The 19,408-nt window shown below is 42.0% G+C and overlaps 1 protein-coding gene across 8 annotated transcripts in view; it reads right to left on the reverse strand.

Annotated features, from left to right (window-relative positions):
* Nucleotides 1–15,285, reverse strand: part of LOC124005780 (ras/Rap GTPase-activating protein SynGAP-like) — a 115,096-nt gene extending 99,811 nt beyond the window's left edge. For 7 of the 8 annotated variants that reach the window (XM_046315320.1, XM_046315317.1, XM_046315315.1 and 4 more), the window contains exon 1: nucleotides 15,022–15,285. In XM_046315320.1, the coding sequence (XP_046171276.1) occupies nucleotides 15,022–15,043 (22 nt within the window). In that variant the 5' untranslated portion in view covers nucleotides 15,044–15,285. Of the gene's footprint in view, nucleotides 1–2,420; nucleotides 2,808–15,021 lie in introns of those variants that run through there. The other variant, XM_046315318.1, reaches the window with a different exon arrangement.
* Nucleotides 15,286–19,408: the final 4,123 nt, after the last annotated feature.

Below are 19,408 nucleotides of genomic sequence, written 5' to 3' on the forward strand. Positions count from 1 at the left end.
TATGCTTGGGGTCATTGTCCATTGGGAAGACCCATTTGCGACCAAGCTTTAACTTCCTGATTGATGTCTTAAGATGCTAATTCAATATATCCACATAATTTTCCACCCTCATGATGCCATCTATTTTGTGAAGTGCACCAGTCCCTCCTGCAGCAAAGCACCTCCAAAACATGATGCTGCCACCCCCGTGCTTCACGGTTGGGATGGTGTTCTTCAGCTTGCAAGCCTCCCCCTTTTTCCTCCATTATGGCCAAACAGTTCTATTTTTGTTTCATCAGACCAGAGGACATTTCTCCAGAAAGTACAATATTTGTCCCCATGTGCAATTGCAAACTGTAGTCTGGTTTTTTATGGGAGTTTTGGAGCAGTGGCTTCTTCCTTGCTGAGCGGCCTTTAAGGTTATGTCGATATAGGACTCCTTTTACTGTGGATATAGATACATTTGTACCTGTTTCCTCCAGCATCTTCACAAGGTCCTTTGCTGTTGTTCTCGGATTGATTTGCACTTTTCTCACCAATGTACGTTCATCTCTAGGAGACAGAACACGTGTCCTTCCTGAGCGGTATAACGGTTGCGTGGTCCCATGGTGTTTATACTTGCGTACTTGTGTTTGTATAGATGAACATGGTACCTTCAGGCATTTGGAAATTGCTCCCAAGGATGAACCAGACTTGTGGAGGACTACAATTTTTTTCTGAGGTCTTGGCTGATTTCTTTTGATTTTCCCATGATGTCAAGCAAAGAGGCACTGAGTTTGAAGGTAGGCCTTCAAATACATCCATAGGTACACCTCCAATTGACTCAAATTATGTCAATTAGCCTATCAGAACCTTCTAAAGCCATTACATCTTTTTCTGGAATTTCCCAAGCTGTTTAAAGGCACAGTCAACTTAGTGTATGTCAACTTCTGACCCACTGGAATTGTGATACAGTGAATTATAAGTGAAATATTTTGTCTGTAAACAATTGTTGGAAAAATTAGTAGTTGTCCTAACTGACTTGCCAAAACTATAGTTTGTTAACAAGAAAATGGTGGTGTGGTTGAAAAATGAGTTTTTATGACTCCAAACCGAGTGTATGTAAACTTCCGACTTCAGCAGTATATATATATATATATTTAAATCCTTCTCATCTCTGACAATGGCATGGAGAAATGTACAGACCATATTATCCTGTCCTGCAGCTAAAATGATGTACTTCCTTGTACGTGGATGTTCACTTGTTTAGCAGTTGAAGTGTTACTTTTTTCATGTGGATAGTAGAAAGAGCTGGTGTCGGAAAATGTTTGTGTATTGAGACTAATACCGTATATCAATTCGATCATCATTATGAGCATGTCAATCACCATCATCTTTACTGCAGACGACATATAGCCTAAATTCCAAGGCCCAGGAATCCCAAGGCCCAGGAATCCCAAGGCCCAGGAATCCCAAGGCCCAGGAATCCCAAGGCCCCGGAGTGTGACACTAGTTCGCGTCCTTCAGAGACACATTGGACAGGGAGAGAGAAAGCCTTTGACGATAAACCTTATAGACCGACAGCAGCATACTCCATGAAAGTCACAATGTTGTGGATCCACTGGGGAAATCGGTGACTCATTCCCATAATATGTGCTCCAGCTACAATCTGTACCTCCACCTTCATTCCTCATCATCTGAAAAACCTTGGAGGGAATTGTGCGGCCCAATCTAGGCGGGCTAGTTCTGTGTTATAAATATGAAAAAAAACCACTGTATTCACATTCTCTTGTTGACGCTCTCAGAATGTGCTGAGGTCTGTCTCTGTAACGCCATTTATTTCTGCCTTCCTTTGCAGTTTGCCAAGGAGCCGAGCAGCCGTCAGATGACTGGTCAGCTTTAGTCAACGTTGTCATTACTGAGCCCGACAGGGGTAATGTTCATTTCTACATATCTCTAAGCTCTTAAACATCTCTAAAAATAGACATGCATTATCCTCAGGTCGCCCGGGTCGGGCAACGTACCAACGCCAGCGTAGCCTTGTTGGTTACTTTCAAGGCAAATAAGCACAATGTACTGTACAGTATGTACACATTTTATACATTACTTGGTGCCCACGTAGCATTTATATCACATCATTCGGAATCAATAGGGGTATCCTACCATTCCATATTCTACGAATGCTTTTGGATTTATTGCCCAGATTTGATGTATTTATGAAAATATACACTGGTCTACAATGGTGTTCTTTAATATGCTGATTCAGGGCATTTAGTACATGGCCTTCAGTATCACGAGAGACGTCAAATGTCAGGGATGTGTCACAATGGGCCTCAATGAAGAGGTGAACACAGAGGTCCGCACTACACTGACACCGCACAGTCCTGTGTGTGTGCGTGCGTGTGTGTGTGTCTGTCTGTCTGTGTGTGTGTGTGTGTGTGTCTGTCTGTGTGTATTCTCACCTGTCAGATCATTCACTCAGCCCTTTCCCAGGCCAGCAGGGCTCCCCACTACCGCGCATTTGTCCACACGGCGTCACTGTTGCTGCACTTTACGTGTGAATCCGCCCCCAACTCCACACACAGGAAACAAGATTACTGCCCAAGAGATGTCACTTCCGAAACACCCACTCCTGCTCGCTCGCGCTCTTTCCCTCACGCCCCCAGCCTATTGCCATGACAACCGAGAAAAGAATAGAATATAAGTGAATGTTAAAGAGACAGATGATCAGAGACGAGGAGAAAGTGAAGAAGAGATGGAGGGAAAGGGAAAGATTGAGAGGGAGAATAGTAGAAGTGGGGAGACCGCAGGGAACGAGATAGACAGGGGGAGAGAGGAGTAGACAGGGAGAAAATGAGTGGGAGGAGGGAAGGATGGACGATAGGAGAGATAGAAAGAAGGGGAAGAGGAGGGAAGCGATGGGATGAGCTGGGGATAGGAAGAGAGGAGAGGTGAATAACTGGGGATGCTGAGAAGAAGGAGAGAGATAAATGAAGTGATGAGAGAGGGAAAAAGGGAAGGAGGATACTTTTTTGGGAAAAGGGAGCCCACATCTTGTTCCCATAGCAACCCAGCCATCCATGAAAAACGGACTTGTTCCTCCCTCTCTCTCGCTCTCTCTCTGATGCGCACGCGCACATCTTTTCTGTCCATCTATCTATCTACACACTATAGACATAAGTTGGTGGTGAGCAATACTGTATATGGGTAAAAGTATCCTTATACGGCTGTGTAAAATACATCAACGGATACCACAGTCCAATACGCTCACTACTGTTACTGTAAGACAACATAAGATGAGGAAACAAGATCTATATATTCATAAGCAAGCCGTCTGCTTGAATATATGGCGGTAATAAAATTGGATTCTAATATTTAAAGGTGAAATCAATGTTCCGATCATCCTATTATGAATCAAAATTCAATTAAACTTTCCCACAAACTCCCTGGCAGCCTCCCCCCATCTCCCCACCATCTATTGCTCCCCTCTCCCTTCCACCCATCTGTCTCTCAGTCCCCCACTTTCACAGCCCATTTCTCTCTCTCTCTCTTCCTCACTCTCTCTCGCACATTTATCTCCTACTGTCCCCCTTCTCTCACTCTACCCGTCTCCCTTTCACTTCTCTCATGCTCTCCTCCCTGCCTCTCGTTACCATCGTCTCTCTCGCTGCCACACATCTCTCGCTCTCTCTCCATTCCCATCCCTCCTCCAGGATGCTAGAGCAGTAGGGTGGAATGACTGCACTGCCAGTAACAGAGTTGGGTTGGCTTATTAGAGTGTACAGTATCACTCTCTCTCTCTCCTTTCCCTTCACTTGACTATTCCACGGGGCTACACAGCAATCCCCCAACTTGTGCTGCAAAACTCTCTTTACTTAGGGCTTGAATAACATCTATAGGAAATGAGATGCAGGATTGCTTTGTCTGCTAACCCTTCATGGTGATGTGCTGTTCCGCCCTGTCAACCTGTGTGAAGGTGATATTCAATGTGCTGAGTATAGAGAAAATATAAATGAATGGGACTCGTGTGTGTGTGTGCGTGTGTGTGTGTGTGTGTGTGTGTGTGTGTGTGTGTGTGTGTGTGTGTGTGTGTGTGTGTGTGTGTGTGTGTGTGTGTGTGTGTGTGTGTGCGTGCGTGCGTGCGTGCGTGCGTGCGTGCGTGCGTGCGTGCGTGCGTGCGTGCGTGCGTGCGTGTGAATTACTGTGAATGCAAAACCACAGTGATCCACACACGTCTATCATCTATTATGATGTGTTCTCCCGTCTCTTCTCTCTGTTTGTATATCCTGTCTCATGTCACATGTGGGGGGTGCTCCACTGAGAGAAAGCAGGTCAAGCCTTTGGTCCTCAGAGATAAATAATAATTATAGTGATCTGTCCTCAATCCAGAGATAGACTAAGAACTGTGTCATTGTTATATTACCCAAAATGGCAATCTCTCAAACTGCTACACAGCTTAACTCACCTCGTCTGACAGACAGAGGAGTGGCGGGGAGTCTGACTGGGAGGCCCTGTGTTGCCCTGGGTGGAATTATGAAAGAACCTTCTGATTGAGAAAAAGCCAGAAGTGTCTTGGATCAGAGGTATCTGTGGGGTATTTCATGGCACCGTTTTGCCTCCTTGATTTTGACAGATCAACGCAATGATGTCTGAGTAGGAATCAACAGAGACCATCTAAATGGATTTTAGTTCTGGGTTTTCTGCTTTCACTTCATCACCAAGATGTCTGTCATGTTCAGTGGGTGTCTGAAATGATTCACACCCTTGATAAAGGTGAGGAAAAATTACTGTACAAAATAAATAACTCAAATACTGAAAAGGGAAATTAGATTGTTTTATACTAATACAATTGTTCAGAGAAATATATTTTGTCAAACAAGTAATAAAAAACAATCTCAAAAAGGTAGGGGTCAAATTATCGACACCCCTGTTTTCTATACCATTCAATACCTCACCTTGTGAGGATAACGGCACAAAGCCTTTTCAAAAATTATTTATGAGATTGGCAAACACAATGGGAGGGATCTTAGACCATTCCTCCATACAGAATCTTTCCAGATCCTTGATATCTGTCACGTACGTGAGGAGAGACGGGCCAAGACGCAGCGGATGTAGAATTACACATATTTATTATAAAGTGAAATTTAGCAAAAACAAAACAATAAATCAATAAACTAACAATGAAACGTGACTACGCGGTGCACATGCTCAAAACACAAAATAATATCCCACAAACACAGGAGGGAAAAATGCTACCTAAATATGATCCCCAATTAGAGACAACCATTATCAGCTGCCTGTAATTGGGAATCATACGAATCACAGACATAGAAAAATAAACTAGAACACCACCTAGAAATAATAAACTAGAATACCCCCAGTCACGCCCTGACCAACAACACCATAGAGAAACAAGGGCTCTCTATGGTCCGGGCGTGACAATATCTTTCCTCTGCGCTTATGGACGGCCCTCTTCAATTCAAACCACAGGTTTTCAATGGGGGTCATGTCCGGAGACTGGTTTTGTTGATTTAGATTTTGTGATCAATTAACGATTTCTTTGTGGATTTTGATGTGTGCTTGGGGTTATGGTTTTGCTGTAAGATCGGCTTGCTGGAATATCCAACTGTGGCCAAGTTTCAGCCTCCTGGCAGAAGCAATCAGGTTTTTGGCTGAAATGTCCTGGTACTGAGTGAAGTTCATAATGCCTTAAGACTTGAGACAATTGAGAAATGGATTGTGTATGTGTGCCATTCAAAGGTTGAATGGGCAAGACAAAAGATTTAAGTGCCTTTGAAAGGGGTATGGTAGTAGATGCCTGGTGCACCGGTTTTCCTGTGTGTATCAAAAATGGCCAACCACCCAAAGGACATCCAGTCAACTTTGCACAACTGTAGGAAGCATTGGAGTCAACATGGTCCAGCCCTGTGGAACGCTTTCGACACCTTGTATAGTCCATGCCCTGACGAATTAAGACTTTTCTGAGGGCAAAGGGGGTGCAACTCAATATTAGGAAAGTGTTCCTAATGTTTGTACACTCAGTGTATATAATTCAATATCTTTTCTCCTTGCTTTCTATCTGGTTTGGGTCATTTAAGTTGACACTGAAACTGTTTTTCTATCCAATAACTTACCACTTAGATGGACCACCTAAGAATTTTCTATTAAAAAACTTCTGTAATTTGCTCCAATGACTGTAATTTCCTCTATAATAAAGGGATAGTTCGAGATTTTTGCAATGAAGCCTTTTATATACTTCCCTAGAGTCGGCTGAACAGGACTCAGTCATTGCACTTTTTTTTTCATGCTGGACGCAGAAACATAAAAATGGTATGCACAATGGTATTCTGCTGCAGCTAGTGGAAATTCCCCCCAATATTTTTTTTAACATAAAAAAATTCCCAAAATGATTTTCCCCAAAGAATTTTTTTTTTTAAATTGCGGACCCCCTGTAGCACCTCTGCGGACCCTAGTTTGAAACCCCCTGAATTAAGAAACAGCACAGAGCTCACCTCAGGATTTTCTACAGTGCCCACGCTAACACATTAACACGAATGGACATATGCCTCCCATGACAAAAAAACTTCCCAATCTCAACAGGATCTACTAGCAGCAGGCTACCAGAACAAAGCAGCCCCTACTGCCAGATGCTATTTACTAATATAATTACTTTGAATTAGGTTTTAAATGAGAAGTGTAAGGGATGAGATAGTAAGACAAACCCTAACTGAGTCCCAGACACTCTTAGAATTGACTGTGCATCTTACCACATGTTATCTCATCCCTTTTTGTACTAAAACAAATATAGTAAAATTGTACTTGGGCATCCAAGACCACTATATGTGTGAATTGCCTGCTTCAGGTAAAAACACTGCAATAGCTTCATTCATTATGTAAGTCAGCTTTTCTTATTTGTGTGGGTTCTCCTCATCTTTCTCCGCATGTTCAAATGTTCCTACATTCAGAGATCTACATCACCTTAACACAACCCCTTCCGCTGACTGAACCAATCAGATCACTCAATTGACACAAATAGTTATACAACTTCCGGTGTCATCATGGTATCAGTGGTCATGTCGTGACACATTTTCTGTCTGGGTGACAGTAGCTGTACAGAAGCTACTGATCTGAAAGGACAAGAAAAGGGACTTGAGCAGACAAGATTAACTTCTGTACAAGATTAATTTACCAATCAAAGGCATGCCAAATACAGAACGTTTTGCTCCATAAAGTAGTCTCCAAAGAACAAACCTTATTTTCCATTCAAAAAACTTTAGTGACTTTGATAACTGATCTCAATCTCAAGTTATCCAAGTCACTAAAGTTTTTTTCTGAATGGAAAAAAAGGTATATTCCCCCAAAAACATAATTCATGTATGTATCTGGTCACCATGACTTCAAACAGGTAAATTAGCTATTTTTTTGTCGTTGTCGTTGTTAAAGTGTAACTTTATCTAGCACAAATATACAGTTATGTGTGCTTTCTCTCTTTTTTTACATTTAGTAGTTACTATATTGTCTCATCGCATCATTCGAAAGCCTCGGAAACACAACCCAACCAAGCCGCACTGCTTCTTAACACAGCGTGCATCCAACCCGGAAACCAACCGCACCAATGTGTTGGAGGAAACACTGTGCACCTGGCAACCTTGGTTGGTGTGCACTGCGCCTGGCCTGTTACAGGAGTTGCTGGTGTGTGATGAGACAAGGATATCCCTACCGGCCAAGCCCTCCCTATCCTGGATGACGATAGGCTGATTGTGCGTCGCCCCACGGACCTCCCAGTCGCGGCCATCTGCGACAGGGCCTGGGCGCGAACCCAGTGTCTCTGGTGGCACAGCTAGCACTGCGATGCAGTGCCCTAGAACCCCTGCGCCACCCGGGAGGCCCGCTTTCTCTCTTTTTTACTCTCTCATGTGAAAAAGGTCAACTAGAACCAAATAAACCAAACTGTTGCAAACTGTTGCAGAGCACTGATACTCTACCTCTGCATTCAGCACCACTGAAGTGGACAGCGACTGAATCGGTATTCTAAAGTTCAGAATGATGGTAAGGCCATTATACTTTAACCTAGTAAGGAAACTATACTGAACAAAACATGAAACAATAAATTCCCTAATCCATGGAATCCACATGACTGGGAACAGAGACATGCATCTCTTGTCACAGACACCTTAAAGAAAAGGAAGTGGAGTGGATGAGAAAACCAGTCCGTATCTGGCGTGACCACCATTTTCCTCATGCAGCCGTTTGCCTCATGCAGACGTACTGCCAAATTCTCAAAACTTACATTGGAGGTGGCTTATGTTAGAGAAATTAACATTAAATTCTCTGGCAGCAGCTCTGGTGGACATTCCTGCAGTCAGCATACCAATTGCAGGCTCTCTCAAAACTTGAGATATCTGTGGCATTGTGTTGAGTGACAAAACTGCACATTTTAGAGTGGCCTTTTATTGTCCCCAGCACAAGGTGCACCTGTGTAATGATCATGCTGTTTAATCAGCTTCTTGATATGCCACACCTGTCAGGTGGATGGATTATCTTGGCAAAAGAGAAATGCTCACTAACAGGGATGTAAACTAATTTGTGCACACAATTAGCTTTGTACATATGGAAAATGTATGGGATATTTTATTTCAGCTCATGAAACATGGGACAAACACTTTACATGCTGCGTTTATATTTTTGTTCAGTCCATATAACCCTGTGTGGCATGTTCTTCATCTCAAACCAGGAGTCATCCAGTTTTGACATCCCGCTTGCTTGGTCAACACAATCTCAGTCAACTTTTCACCCCTAGCTAATATGAACACTCACCACTCGCTAGGTCAAACAAACTGAGACACTTTGAAGCCAGTTCTGTGTTTAAAGTGAATGTGAATTTCAGTGTAGTATCTTCATAGAGGAAAGGAGATTTCAAACATGGCATTGAAGCGAGAAGCTACAATTAAAAGTGTTTCATAGGTGTCTCACACCTTCCTCTCCCAGCAGTCCATTTCTACCAGTTAGACTCTGCCTCTGATCAAAGAGATCAGGATGTTCTGCCATTATCTCCACTCTCATACAGAACATCTCAACTCCACATTGAAATGCCAAACAGAGCAACAACTGCAAGATAGGCTCTCTGAAAACCACTAGGACAGGAGCTTTCCTCCTGAAAAGAAAACTTACGTAAAAGAAACACTAGAAATTGGATTGCATTTCCAGTCTCTCTCAACAATCCACTCCAGTTTAGATGAATCATTATTTGAAATAACAAAAGGGCATATCACATAAACATTGCATGAATGCCAGAATTTTATTTGGAAGCAAATACAGTTGAAATGCACTCATATTTTGTGTGGTGAAGATTCAAATGTGGTGGAGATGAGGTGCTAAATATAGCGCCAGGCATGCAGAGTGAGCCTTCGAACCTTCATGAGGTCTTCAGAGTAGAAGTTAATCACTGAAATAAAAACACAATGACTCTCTCTCTCTCTCACACACACACACACACACACACACACACATACAAACACACATACACACACATGTGTAAGATCTTAATTTGAACCAGTTTGCTACAGCAGGAAAGATAATCCTGCAGTGACAGGAAATGTGTATTATTATGTGGGTTCATACATCTTCCTTAATTAAGGGAAAATCAACTCTGAAATTACAAACTTCAGAAGTCTTTTTTAAACCTCAAATACACTACAAGTGCTCCTGCAACAGGGTGATCAAATTAATATCCTACATCTGTATACAAGCACGCTCACAAACACACATGCACACACACACACACACACACACACAGGCATGCACAGGCATGCACGGCACACACACGGCACACACACGGCACACACACACATTCTTGTGAGCCTTGTAAAAAAATGTTTTTTTCTGAAGTAGAGACACTACCCTAAATGTGTAATAGTGGAACACTTTAAAATGGTAATAGACTACTCTGAAATGTCAGGGTCCAATGGCCCTGTTTTTGAATATCAGCATATCAGTCTATTTGATTACAGCTAATTAAAATGCACCATTCTTCTCTGCGGTATCTGTGCATCTGAAGTGAATGAGAGGTACACCCCATGAAAATCCGGTCCTCTTCTCTCACCACCTTCAGTAAAAGTGCACACCGACACTGCATATATCAGCCATCGATTAGCATCACAAGAGAGAGGGGGACAAATTAGCCCGTCGCTAGCATGATATTGAACGTTTTGAGACCACGTTTGATTTAGCCGTCTGCCTTTATAACACTGTAATAAGATGGCTGTAAAGTCCTGTCGGCACATTATGACATCATGACTGGCTCCTGTAGCTCTCCTAAACCTTACGCCATATCAGAAAGAAAACTGACATTCAAATGTCAATTTTTCTAGTACATCAATGAGCAATGTGAGGTTATCTGCTACTGTCATGGCCTGATTTGACCACCACGTCTTTCTTACAACTAGGGATAATATGTGTGCAGTCTATACATTATGATACCCTACATCGTGTTACCCCCTTGACTTACAAGAAAGTGTGAAATGTACACATAACACTCAAAATAGACTTAAAATGTCTGGGACTGAACATCTCTACATTATCTACCCAACAGTGCAATATCTCCTAGTTCTCATGGTAACTCTGGGTCCCAGGTACAAGGCTTCAGTGAGCACTATCTTTGTGAGCCCAACTCTCCAATTTGTAATCCTGCTTGAGGCACCACACTAGTGATTTAATAATCTGTTCTTTTAGGGGGCACTTATCACAGGCTGGACTATCAGCATCGCAATTGACACGGTGTGGAATTCAGAATCTCCCGAAAGCTATCACAGGGCATTATTTTACATACTTTGACAGAAAAGGGTCAGAGAGGGTGGTTTGAAAAAGCCCTATACTGTGCAAATAATTTAATTGCACATAAATAATATTAATGTACAGTATGTGTATAAATCAAAAACATAAAAGTCACATTTCATCTAACAGAGGTAGGATCTTAATTTGAGCCAGTTTCCTACAGCAGGAAAATAATCCTGCAGCAACCGTTTTTGGTGGTTGTTGCATTTTTCATAAGGGAAATTCTCTATGTGGAAATTACAAAAGCCTTTTTAAACCTCAAATACACTACAAGCTTTACATTTCCTGCATTGGGAAAGGGAAAGGGGGATACCTCGTCAGCTGTACAACTGAATGCATTCAACCGAAATGTGGGTAGGAGAATTCTCCTGCAACAGGGTGATCAAATTAAGATCCTACCTGTACATTATAAGCTAACATCACACCTTTAACAACTAAATGTTATTTTTTAGTGATACATATCCAAGTGAAACCTGCTGTTTAAGGCATAATCAGCTTTTTTAATGCCATTCAATCGTGCCAACAAACATCCAATAACATCCAACTGCTCCATTTTGACTCCATGACTAATATTATTTGTTCTATTACTAATATAGTGACATATGTACAGTAAGCTGTTGAATATCTCCAGGTCTGAATGCACAACTTGTCCGTGCATCATGAGAATCTGTTGGATCAAATGACATAATGTCTGGAAGGCCTGTGAGCCAACCATCCGCAGGGACATCATTATCCCGGATTGGCAGCCCTACGATTGGCTTAGGAGAGGAGATAGCTCACCCTGACCTTTTGCCATGAGTGAATCCTGACAGAATCAATCAAAAGACGAGCATCCTTTAAACACTAACCCATTGAGTCATTGGGCTCCAGGCTTTGCGGTGGAATTGAATAAGTGGGCCCCCCTCCCATGGTGTGGTCTGCACTAAGCAACCATTTCTCCCAGCTACTCATTTCTGATGGGATCCTTATATAGATTTCCTCAGAATCAGTAGTAAGGCTCTTAGTGGATGGGGTCTATCTGGGCCTTTTCACCACCAGGTTCAGTCAGTATTGCTGGGGAACAGAGCGATAGTGAGGGAGTGGAGCCGTGGACAGAGGCTTAGCGGCATGCCTGAACTCACTGTACTAGAACTGTTCAAGGGGGAGAGAGTTCCCCTGACATGGCCCTATATCCATAGACTACAGATGTAGGATCTTAATTTGAGCCAGGAAATGTGAATTATTATGTGTATTCTAATTAATGAGCTCAGCCAGTACGCCAGCAAACTACAGTAGCAAAAACATTCCGTTTGTCTGATTTACATTTTTGGACTACTGCTATTAGCATTATTACAATATCATTGTAAGGTCTTTCCACCATAACAAACATGCCCTTCCCTCCAGACAACATGGCTTATGGGGGGCAGCCCTCAAAATAACATTTTTGCTGACACTACCCAGAGGACACTTTATCATGTCACACTCAGAAACCATCAAGGACATTGGAGCCCGGTGGTACTTTGTAATAAACCATGTACATTTTACACTGTGCTTTGATATAATGACACATGCTGCAGTGGACACTTTCACTTAAGTATGGTTATCTAACACAAGGCATGATACTTTATGACCTGGAACATGTTTCAATCTGGTCCCTATCTCGCTGTGCCGTATAAGCGTCATGGTCCATGGTGCAATTTGAATACTTTTTATGGTAGAGGCAAGACGTTGGTTGACCTAGGGCAAAACCAAAGACCTTAAAGCATCAGCCAGTAAATGTTAATATGCATAAATAATCTTGCCATCAAACTGCTCTACGCCACCTCCTGTGCTTATTCATACAGTACGTTCGCTGCACTGTGCCATGAATATGCTAAACAGTATGCAGATACAAGCAAATGAGGGGCAGTTTAACTTTGATTGACTTTATGTCTGTGGGCCGAAATGATAAATATGATATTTCCTTGAGGATACCGAGCGACTTTGTCTTTGCTTTCATGTATACGCTAGATGTTAGCATCACTGAAAAAGGCTGAGGCATAGTAACGCTGGACCTTCTTGAATGTTGGCTTTTCACGTCTTGAGGGAAGTGGGCGTTTTTTATTTATTCCCAACTTCACGAAACTTGGACAGCAGGCACTTTAACTCACAAAAATGGCAGAATCCCTACAATGAATTCACATCAGACAAGATGGTATCTAATGAGTTGCATCATTTACTAATTTGAACATTAATTCAATATAACACTTCCGCCGCAAACAGAAAATGAATGAGCTTTTCCCCTGACAGATCATCGAACACGGTAGATCTCGAGCATACAGTACAGTAATAGCCTAACAGATGATGGTTCCTGGCACAGCTCGATTGGCGGAGGGTGTAAGACAGCCCCTTATGTCACATGAGAGGAGTGCTGCAGTCAGCGCTTTGGCGGTGCACTGTCTCTTTAAATTGAATGCCCATGCTTAACAGGAGCTGCTGTATCAAACTACTGTAAAATCGACATGACTGGGTTGGCTCAGTGGCTGGCTGGTGCTCCATGCTGTCCATCTGCAGAGAGAGACAGAGAGAGAGAGACCTACCTACAGTATCTTATCTTCCCATTAAATGTCCATGTGATACTCACATAGAACTAATGACCTTTGAACATTTAAACATTGGTTTAAACATTGGTGTAAAATACAAAATACAGGAGAGCCAAGGCAGCACTCTGCGTATTATTTCTATGACATTTTCAGTCTAACAACTTTAAAACCGATGCCTTTCGGCATGGTGTTCGTCAGGGAGAGATAAAACAAGTGTTTTAATAGGGAACTAATGTTCAGTCAGCCATAAGTTACAAATATGTGGCTGATTTCATTCTGATAACATTACCTTGAGATTCAACCACAGACTCCTCTACCCAGAAAACCTGTTACATCTAAAAGGTTCATGGTGCCATCTATTGTAGTGGAACGCGTATAGCCTGTACATTCCTGTTGACACGGGTTTTGAAGGTATAATAATACTGTGCACACATCTCTCTGGCAGTGACCTCTCAGGAGTGGGCTCGCGTACAGTAGCGTACCATCTCACCAATATTATGCAACCAACTTCTATTGCTGTGCTCACACAAGAGGCCGTTGGGCTATATCCGCTTGTGATGTGTTAGAAGATGACCAAAAGCATCATACTACAGAGTTTGAACTGGCCATTCTCTTTGAATGACTGATAACTTTAAGACATTCATGTATTGGATGCTGAACATGATTTTGGTTTGAGCTTTGTCAATGCACCACCAGCACAGCAGTACAGCAGTGTGCTTACTGTACCCGGTGTTACAAGACATCACACCTCAGCAGCCTCAAGTCTCTCCACCCCCCCCCTCGCTCTCTCTCTCTCTCTCTCTCTCTCTCTCTCTCTCTCTCTCTCTCTCTCTCTCTCTCTCTCTCTCTCTCTCTCTCTCTCTCCCTTTACCTCTTCCTCTCACTCTCTCTCTTTCCCTCTCTCTCTTTTTCCCCTCTCTTTCTCTGTCACACACATTCTCCTCACACACGATTTGCAGTTGCTGTACAGAGATACTTTGGTAATAGGGACTGGACTCCGTGTACCATACAACCCTTGGATCCCTCAAAGTCCCATCAAACTTTCAAGTGGCCATAACATTTCACACATACAGTCAAACAAAGCATTTGAAGGCTGCATGATTGAAGTAGCTCACGTTGCACTCTGTTTCGCACAGCATTAGTCATGGTTGCGGTGTCACAATACCAAGGGAACTGATTTGAACATACACTTTCAGGGACCATTTTCCTCCACTACAAACTCATTAAATATTGAGTTTCAAAAACAGGCAAATAAGTACCCCTTCAGGCTCCTTACTGCACACATTGAATAGATATGACTCAATACTAGAGGGGCAAAGTTACAGTGTCATAGAGATACAGTAGGCTACCTGTGACTGTGATCTAAGGATGTTGCACACAGGGAAAAGGACTTGCAAGACTGTGATACCAGCAGGCATGCACACCTCAGCACATTGCAACACTATGGACTACTCAGCATACACCGGCACAGTGACATATTGACTGGCACACAGTGATAAAACCAGGTAGGTAGCTACCTCGAAGACACTACCTCTTGCTGTACCTGCCTGTGTTTCCACTACGCCGCGTTTAACGCACCCCTTTTCTAAATTCTGTATTGTATGATGGAGAGAGAGAGGGGGGGTGAGGGGGAGGGAGATGCAATAGTGGAATATATCAGTTCTCTTACCTTGAAAGGGAACATAGGACATGTTCCAACGGCATTGAACGTGGTCTTCGAGTCTTGACAGTCTCTCGGCATGCAACAAAAATACCACACACCAGTCAGAAAATAAGGAATACGCTATTCACAATTGGAGTCGATGGTAGCCAATATTCCACCGCTGTTCAAAAATATAATTTATAATCCACGATCGCCGAAAGCCATTGAACATGTATCCCCGTGCATAAAAATATATGCACAAATATATCGCACGCACCGTTATTGAGGTGTGTGGGGAAAACGAGAGAGAGAGAGAGAGAGAGAGAGAGAGAGAGAGAGAGAGAGAGAGAGAGAGAGAGAGAGAGAGAGCGAGAAAAAGGGGGCGGATGAGTGAGTTCGCGCGTGTGTGCGCTTGCCATTATATCTATAGCCTATATATGCATTGTATATTCCATGTTTGCGCCTTGAAGTTCAAGAAGCAATGATGGCTAAATGGCCTTATTGAATACTGCCCCTTCTACGACTATCAAACGCGCACGCCACCGCACGCAAAGTCACACACAAACACGCTACACAGTTCGGTGCTGCTGCCAATAACGCGGTAGACTACATTACAGTTCGCTATAGGTGGTAGGCTATAAGCTAGGCTATTAGGAAGTCTGAAACTTAGTTTAGGCTGTAGGCCTATATCTGGTGACATGGTCAATGGGAATAGTATCAAGGGAGTAAACTAAATGAATGGTCGTCGAGAATGACTTCCACAAACTCGTCTCAAATGTCAAAACGAACCACATTTTTTTATTTGCCTGCAGGCTCTAAATTTAGAACAAAATTGTTTCATCTTTATTCTTGCACTTTTATGTTCCCATTACAAATATTATGGGCAAAATTATTGATAAGGCTACTGGTCATTTTTAGCGACACATCTGAAGTTTCTGGTGTCCTAAAATGAACAAAGCTAAAAGTAGTTATACATATATGGAGCCTACCTACACATTATCAGGCTCAGTAATGGCATCACGTGTGCATTTGGAAGCTGATGATTTCCTCTTGGATCCAATAGTGGTCCATAGAGCCAACATGGCGTCCTGCTCGGTTCAGTGGCTTCACCTGCCTGCATAGTACGGTATCAAACTTGGATTATGGCTACCACCTGGTGGTTGGCTCTTGCAGCTGCAGTTGGAGACTGAACGGGAATGCACTTTAATCTTTCCTTTACACCTCCTCCTAGTGGGAAACGTAAGTAAATACATGCATTATACAGAATTACATCCAAAACTTTCATGCTGAATATACATTTCGGCCTAACCGACCTATGTAAAGGTCAATAGTGATCTGCTAATCTATACAGGATAACATACAGTTACTGCAGTAGGCATCATCATAGCCCTCTAAGATGCACAAGGCTATCTGAAATGTCACTGCAATGAATCAACTGCTCTTGACATGCCATGGCAAAGAGATTCTTGGCAACAGAGCCATAAGGACTAGCCAGTCTGTTTGCCTGGCAGAAGGGCTATTGATTCATCACGTAATACCTGCATGTAAATGGGGTGTGTAGTCTATTGCTATACCAATAGAATACAATGGAATAGAATGGAACATAACTTTGTCTCTGAAGTGCAATTCATTCATTCATATGTTATTGGCTGGCCTACTGTAAATACAAATAGGCCTATACATATTGTAAGTTAAAAAATAAATGGACAGAAAACACTCAAAGCACATTAGTAAGATGTGAAGGGCAACTTTTATTTTTTTTTATTTTACATTGGCTGTGTCAGCCTAGGTTATACATGTAGAAACGTAATTTGACCAAAAGTCCAAAAATACATCAAACCAAACTTGGACTTGACTACAAATAATAAAAAAAGAGAAGACTTCGCTTCTTGTTCCTCAACTCAAAATCAGATTTACCCCAGTCCTTTGAAGTCATTTTGTATAGCTCCATCTATAACCTACAGTAACAAACACTTGACGGGTCTATAGACATACTTTACCATAGAAAACATACAGATACATTCATTACCATCGAATTGATGGTTCCAAAGACCTCTTCCTATTCAACTACAGCCAAATTCACTGAGAAGTATCTAAATCCTAAACTGGGATGGGAAGGACTGAGTTGGGAGGTTCATTTGACCTGCACTGCTGTTTAGAAATGTGCCAAACCCTTTGCAATCCAACCTAGACTCGGGGGTAGACGTAACATAGTAAATGTAAATCTATGGCTCTCCAATTAGTATATGTTACATTTTGTCTTAATTTGTGGATGTTGTATTATATGTTACGAATTTGCGAATTCCAACTTGTTGTGGCTAAAGTTATCTAGGTGGCTAACGTTAACTCCACTAGGGGTTAGGGTGAGGAGTTAAGTTAAAGGGTTAAGGTTAGGGGACGGGTTAGCTAACATGCAAAGTAGCTGCAAAGATACTAATGCACTAAAATGCTAAACTCTGTGATGAGATTCGAACACGCAACCTTGGGGTTGCTAGTCATTCCGTTATATTCCTACCCATCCACATTACTTCCTTTTTTTCTTAAGTAACCTTCTGTCTTATATAACCATACCAAACGTAACATATCATACTAATTTGAGTGTTCCGGATTTACCTTTACTATGTTATGTCTAGTCTATGAGACCAGGCTGAGCAATCATCTATTCACTCTTATAAACCGGGTCATTCGAGCCCTGAATGCTGATTGGCTGAAAGATGCGGTATATCAGACTGTATACCACGGGTATGACACAAAATTACCTGTTTGCTGTTCTAATTACATTGTTAACCAGTTTATAATAGCAATAAGGCACCTCTGGGGTTTGTGGTATATGGCCAATATACAATGGCTATGGGCTGTATCCAGGCACTCCACATTTGGTAGTGCTTAAGAACAGCCCTTGGCTGTGGTATATTTGCCATATACCACACCCGCTCAGGCCTAATTGCTTAAGTAAGAGATGGCATATTTCACATCATTCAATCTGGGGAACGGGAGACATCTTGCTGTGGTTTTTTAAAAATGACTGAAAATGTTTTCTGTTGACATGATTATAACATGTTGTGTTATTTACGTATTTACTGTAACTACACCTGTAACACAATCTGTCTTCTGAGGGATACAACGCACACATTTACTCTTATCTGTGTTTTATCCCACAAAAGGCAGAAATAAAGATCTGTATAAATATAAACTCTGAACCTTGCACTATGATATTCTAGAGTTCTATACACAACGTCCTGTTCCACTATGATCTCTGGGGCCCAGTTCCAAATCAAACACAAACCCATAGCCCTAACCCCTTAGACTCTTGGGTGCATCTGAAAGGATCGGATATATGAAAAATATGATGAACGCTCACCTTTCCCTCTGATAGACCGGATGAAACTTAAGCCATATTGCTCAGATCTATCCAATCTTGTCAGATCTACAGTGTCCAGACTAGTGCTTAGGTATCAGCTTGGAAGTGGGCCAGAGTTAACGCTATCTCTCATCCTCAGTGTAAACCTGGTAGATAGGAGCTGACTCTGTCTATGGCCTGAAAATGGAAAACAGTACAAATAGTTTCACCTGCACATAATACCATCATTTGTTGACTTCTCTTCCCTAAAACAATGCAAAAACACCCCTCAACAAATTGACAGTCAAATTTCCCATGGCTATCTGATCAAAGATTTTGATCAGTAATCTTGAAGAGATGTTTTAATATTTGTTTGGAATGTATTTTACACTAATTCTGTGTGTGAAAGCCTACACAACATTGTCGTGACTCTTCAATTGCAATTGGTGGATGAGGAAGAAAACCTTACAGAATAGGTATCATACATGCCATACATTTCAATCACCTGATCCCTTGATTCAGGTCAACTTCTCAATCTGCAGATGCACAATCCAAATAGGCACTATGCAACCACATCAAATCAAATCATTCTATAATAATATACTGTGAATATATAAATCTAACTATAAAACAAAAGCCCCGTTGTGGCTCCTAATATATTTCTATTACATACTATCATGTAAATCAAGTATGACAAAAGGTAACGTAACAAATTGCCTGTAATCAAATACTGTATATACAATCTTCAAACGTAAACATGATAAATGCAAAGGCATATTCCAAAGGTATACAGTACAAATATAGGAGAAACACCAGCAAAGAGGGAGATATAGTAACATGTAGTGTGATGATATAGAATGGAGGCGATATCGTTTGAGCAACCTGGATTTGCCTTGTGTGGGGTTTTTGTTTTGCTTGTACTTGAAGTTGCCACACATTTCTGATGTGGCACCTGCACAACAGTCATTCTCCCTCTCCCTCTCTCTCTCCAATATCCCCTCTCTCCTGCTAAGCACTCTGGTGTGTTGATCCTCTCTGCCTCCCTCCACCCCCCCATTTCTCTCTCACTTTCTC

Source organism: Oncorhynchus gorbuscha, linkage group LG19 (genome assembly GCF_021184085.1).
Source record: "Oncorhynchus gorbuscha isolate QuinsamMale2020 ecotype Even-year linkage group LG19, OgorEven_v1.0, whole genome shotgun sequence".
NCBI lineage: Eukaryota > Metazoa > Chordata > Actinopteri > Salmoniformes > Salmonidae > Oncorhynchus > Oncorhynchus gorbuscha.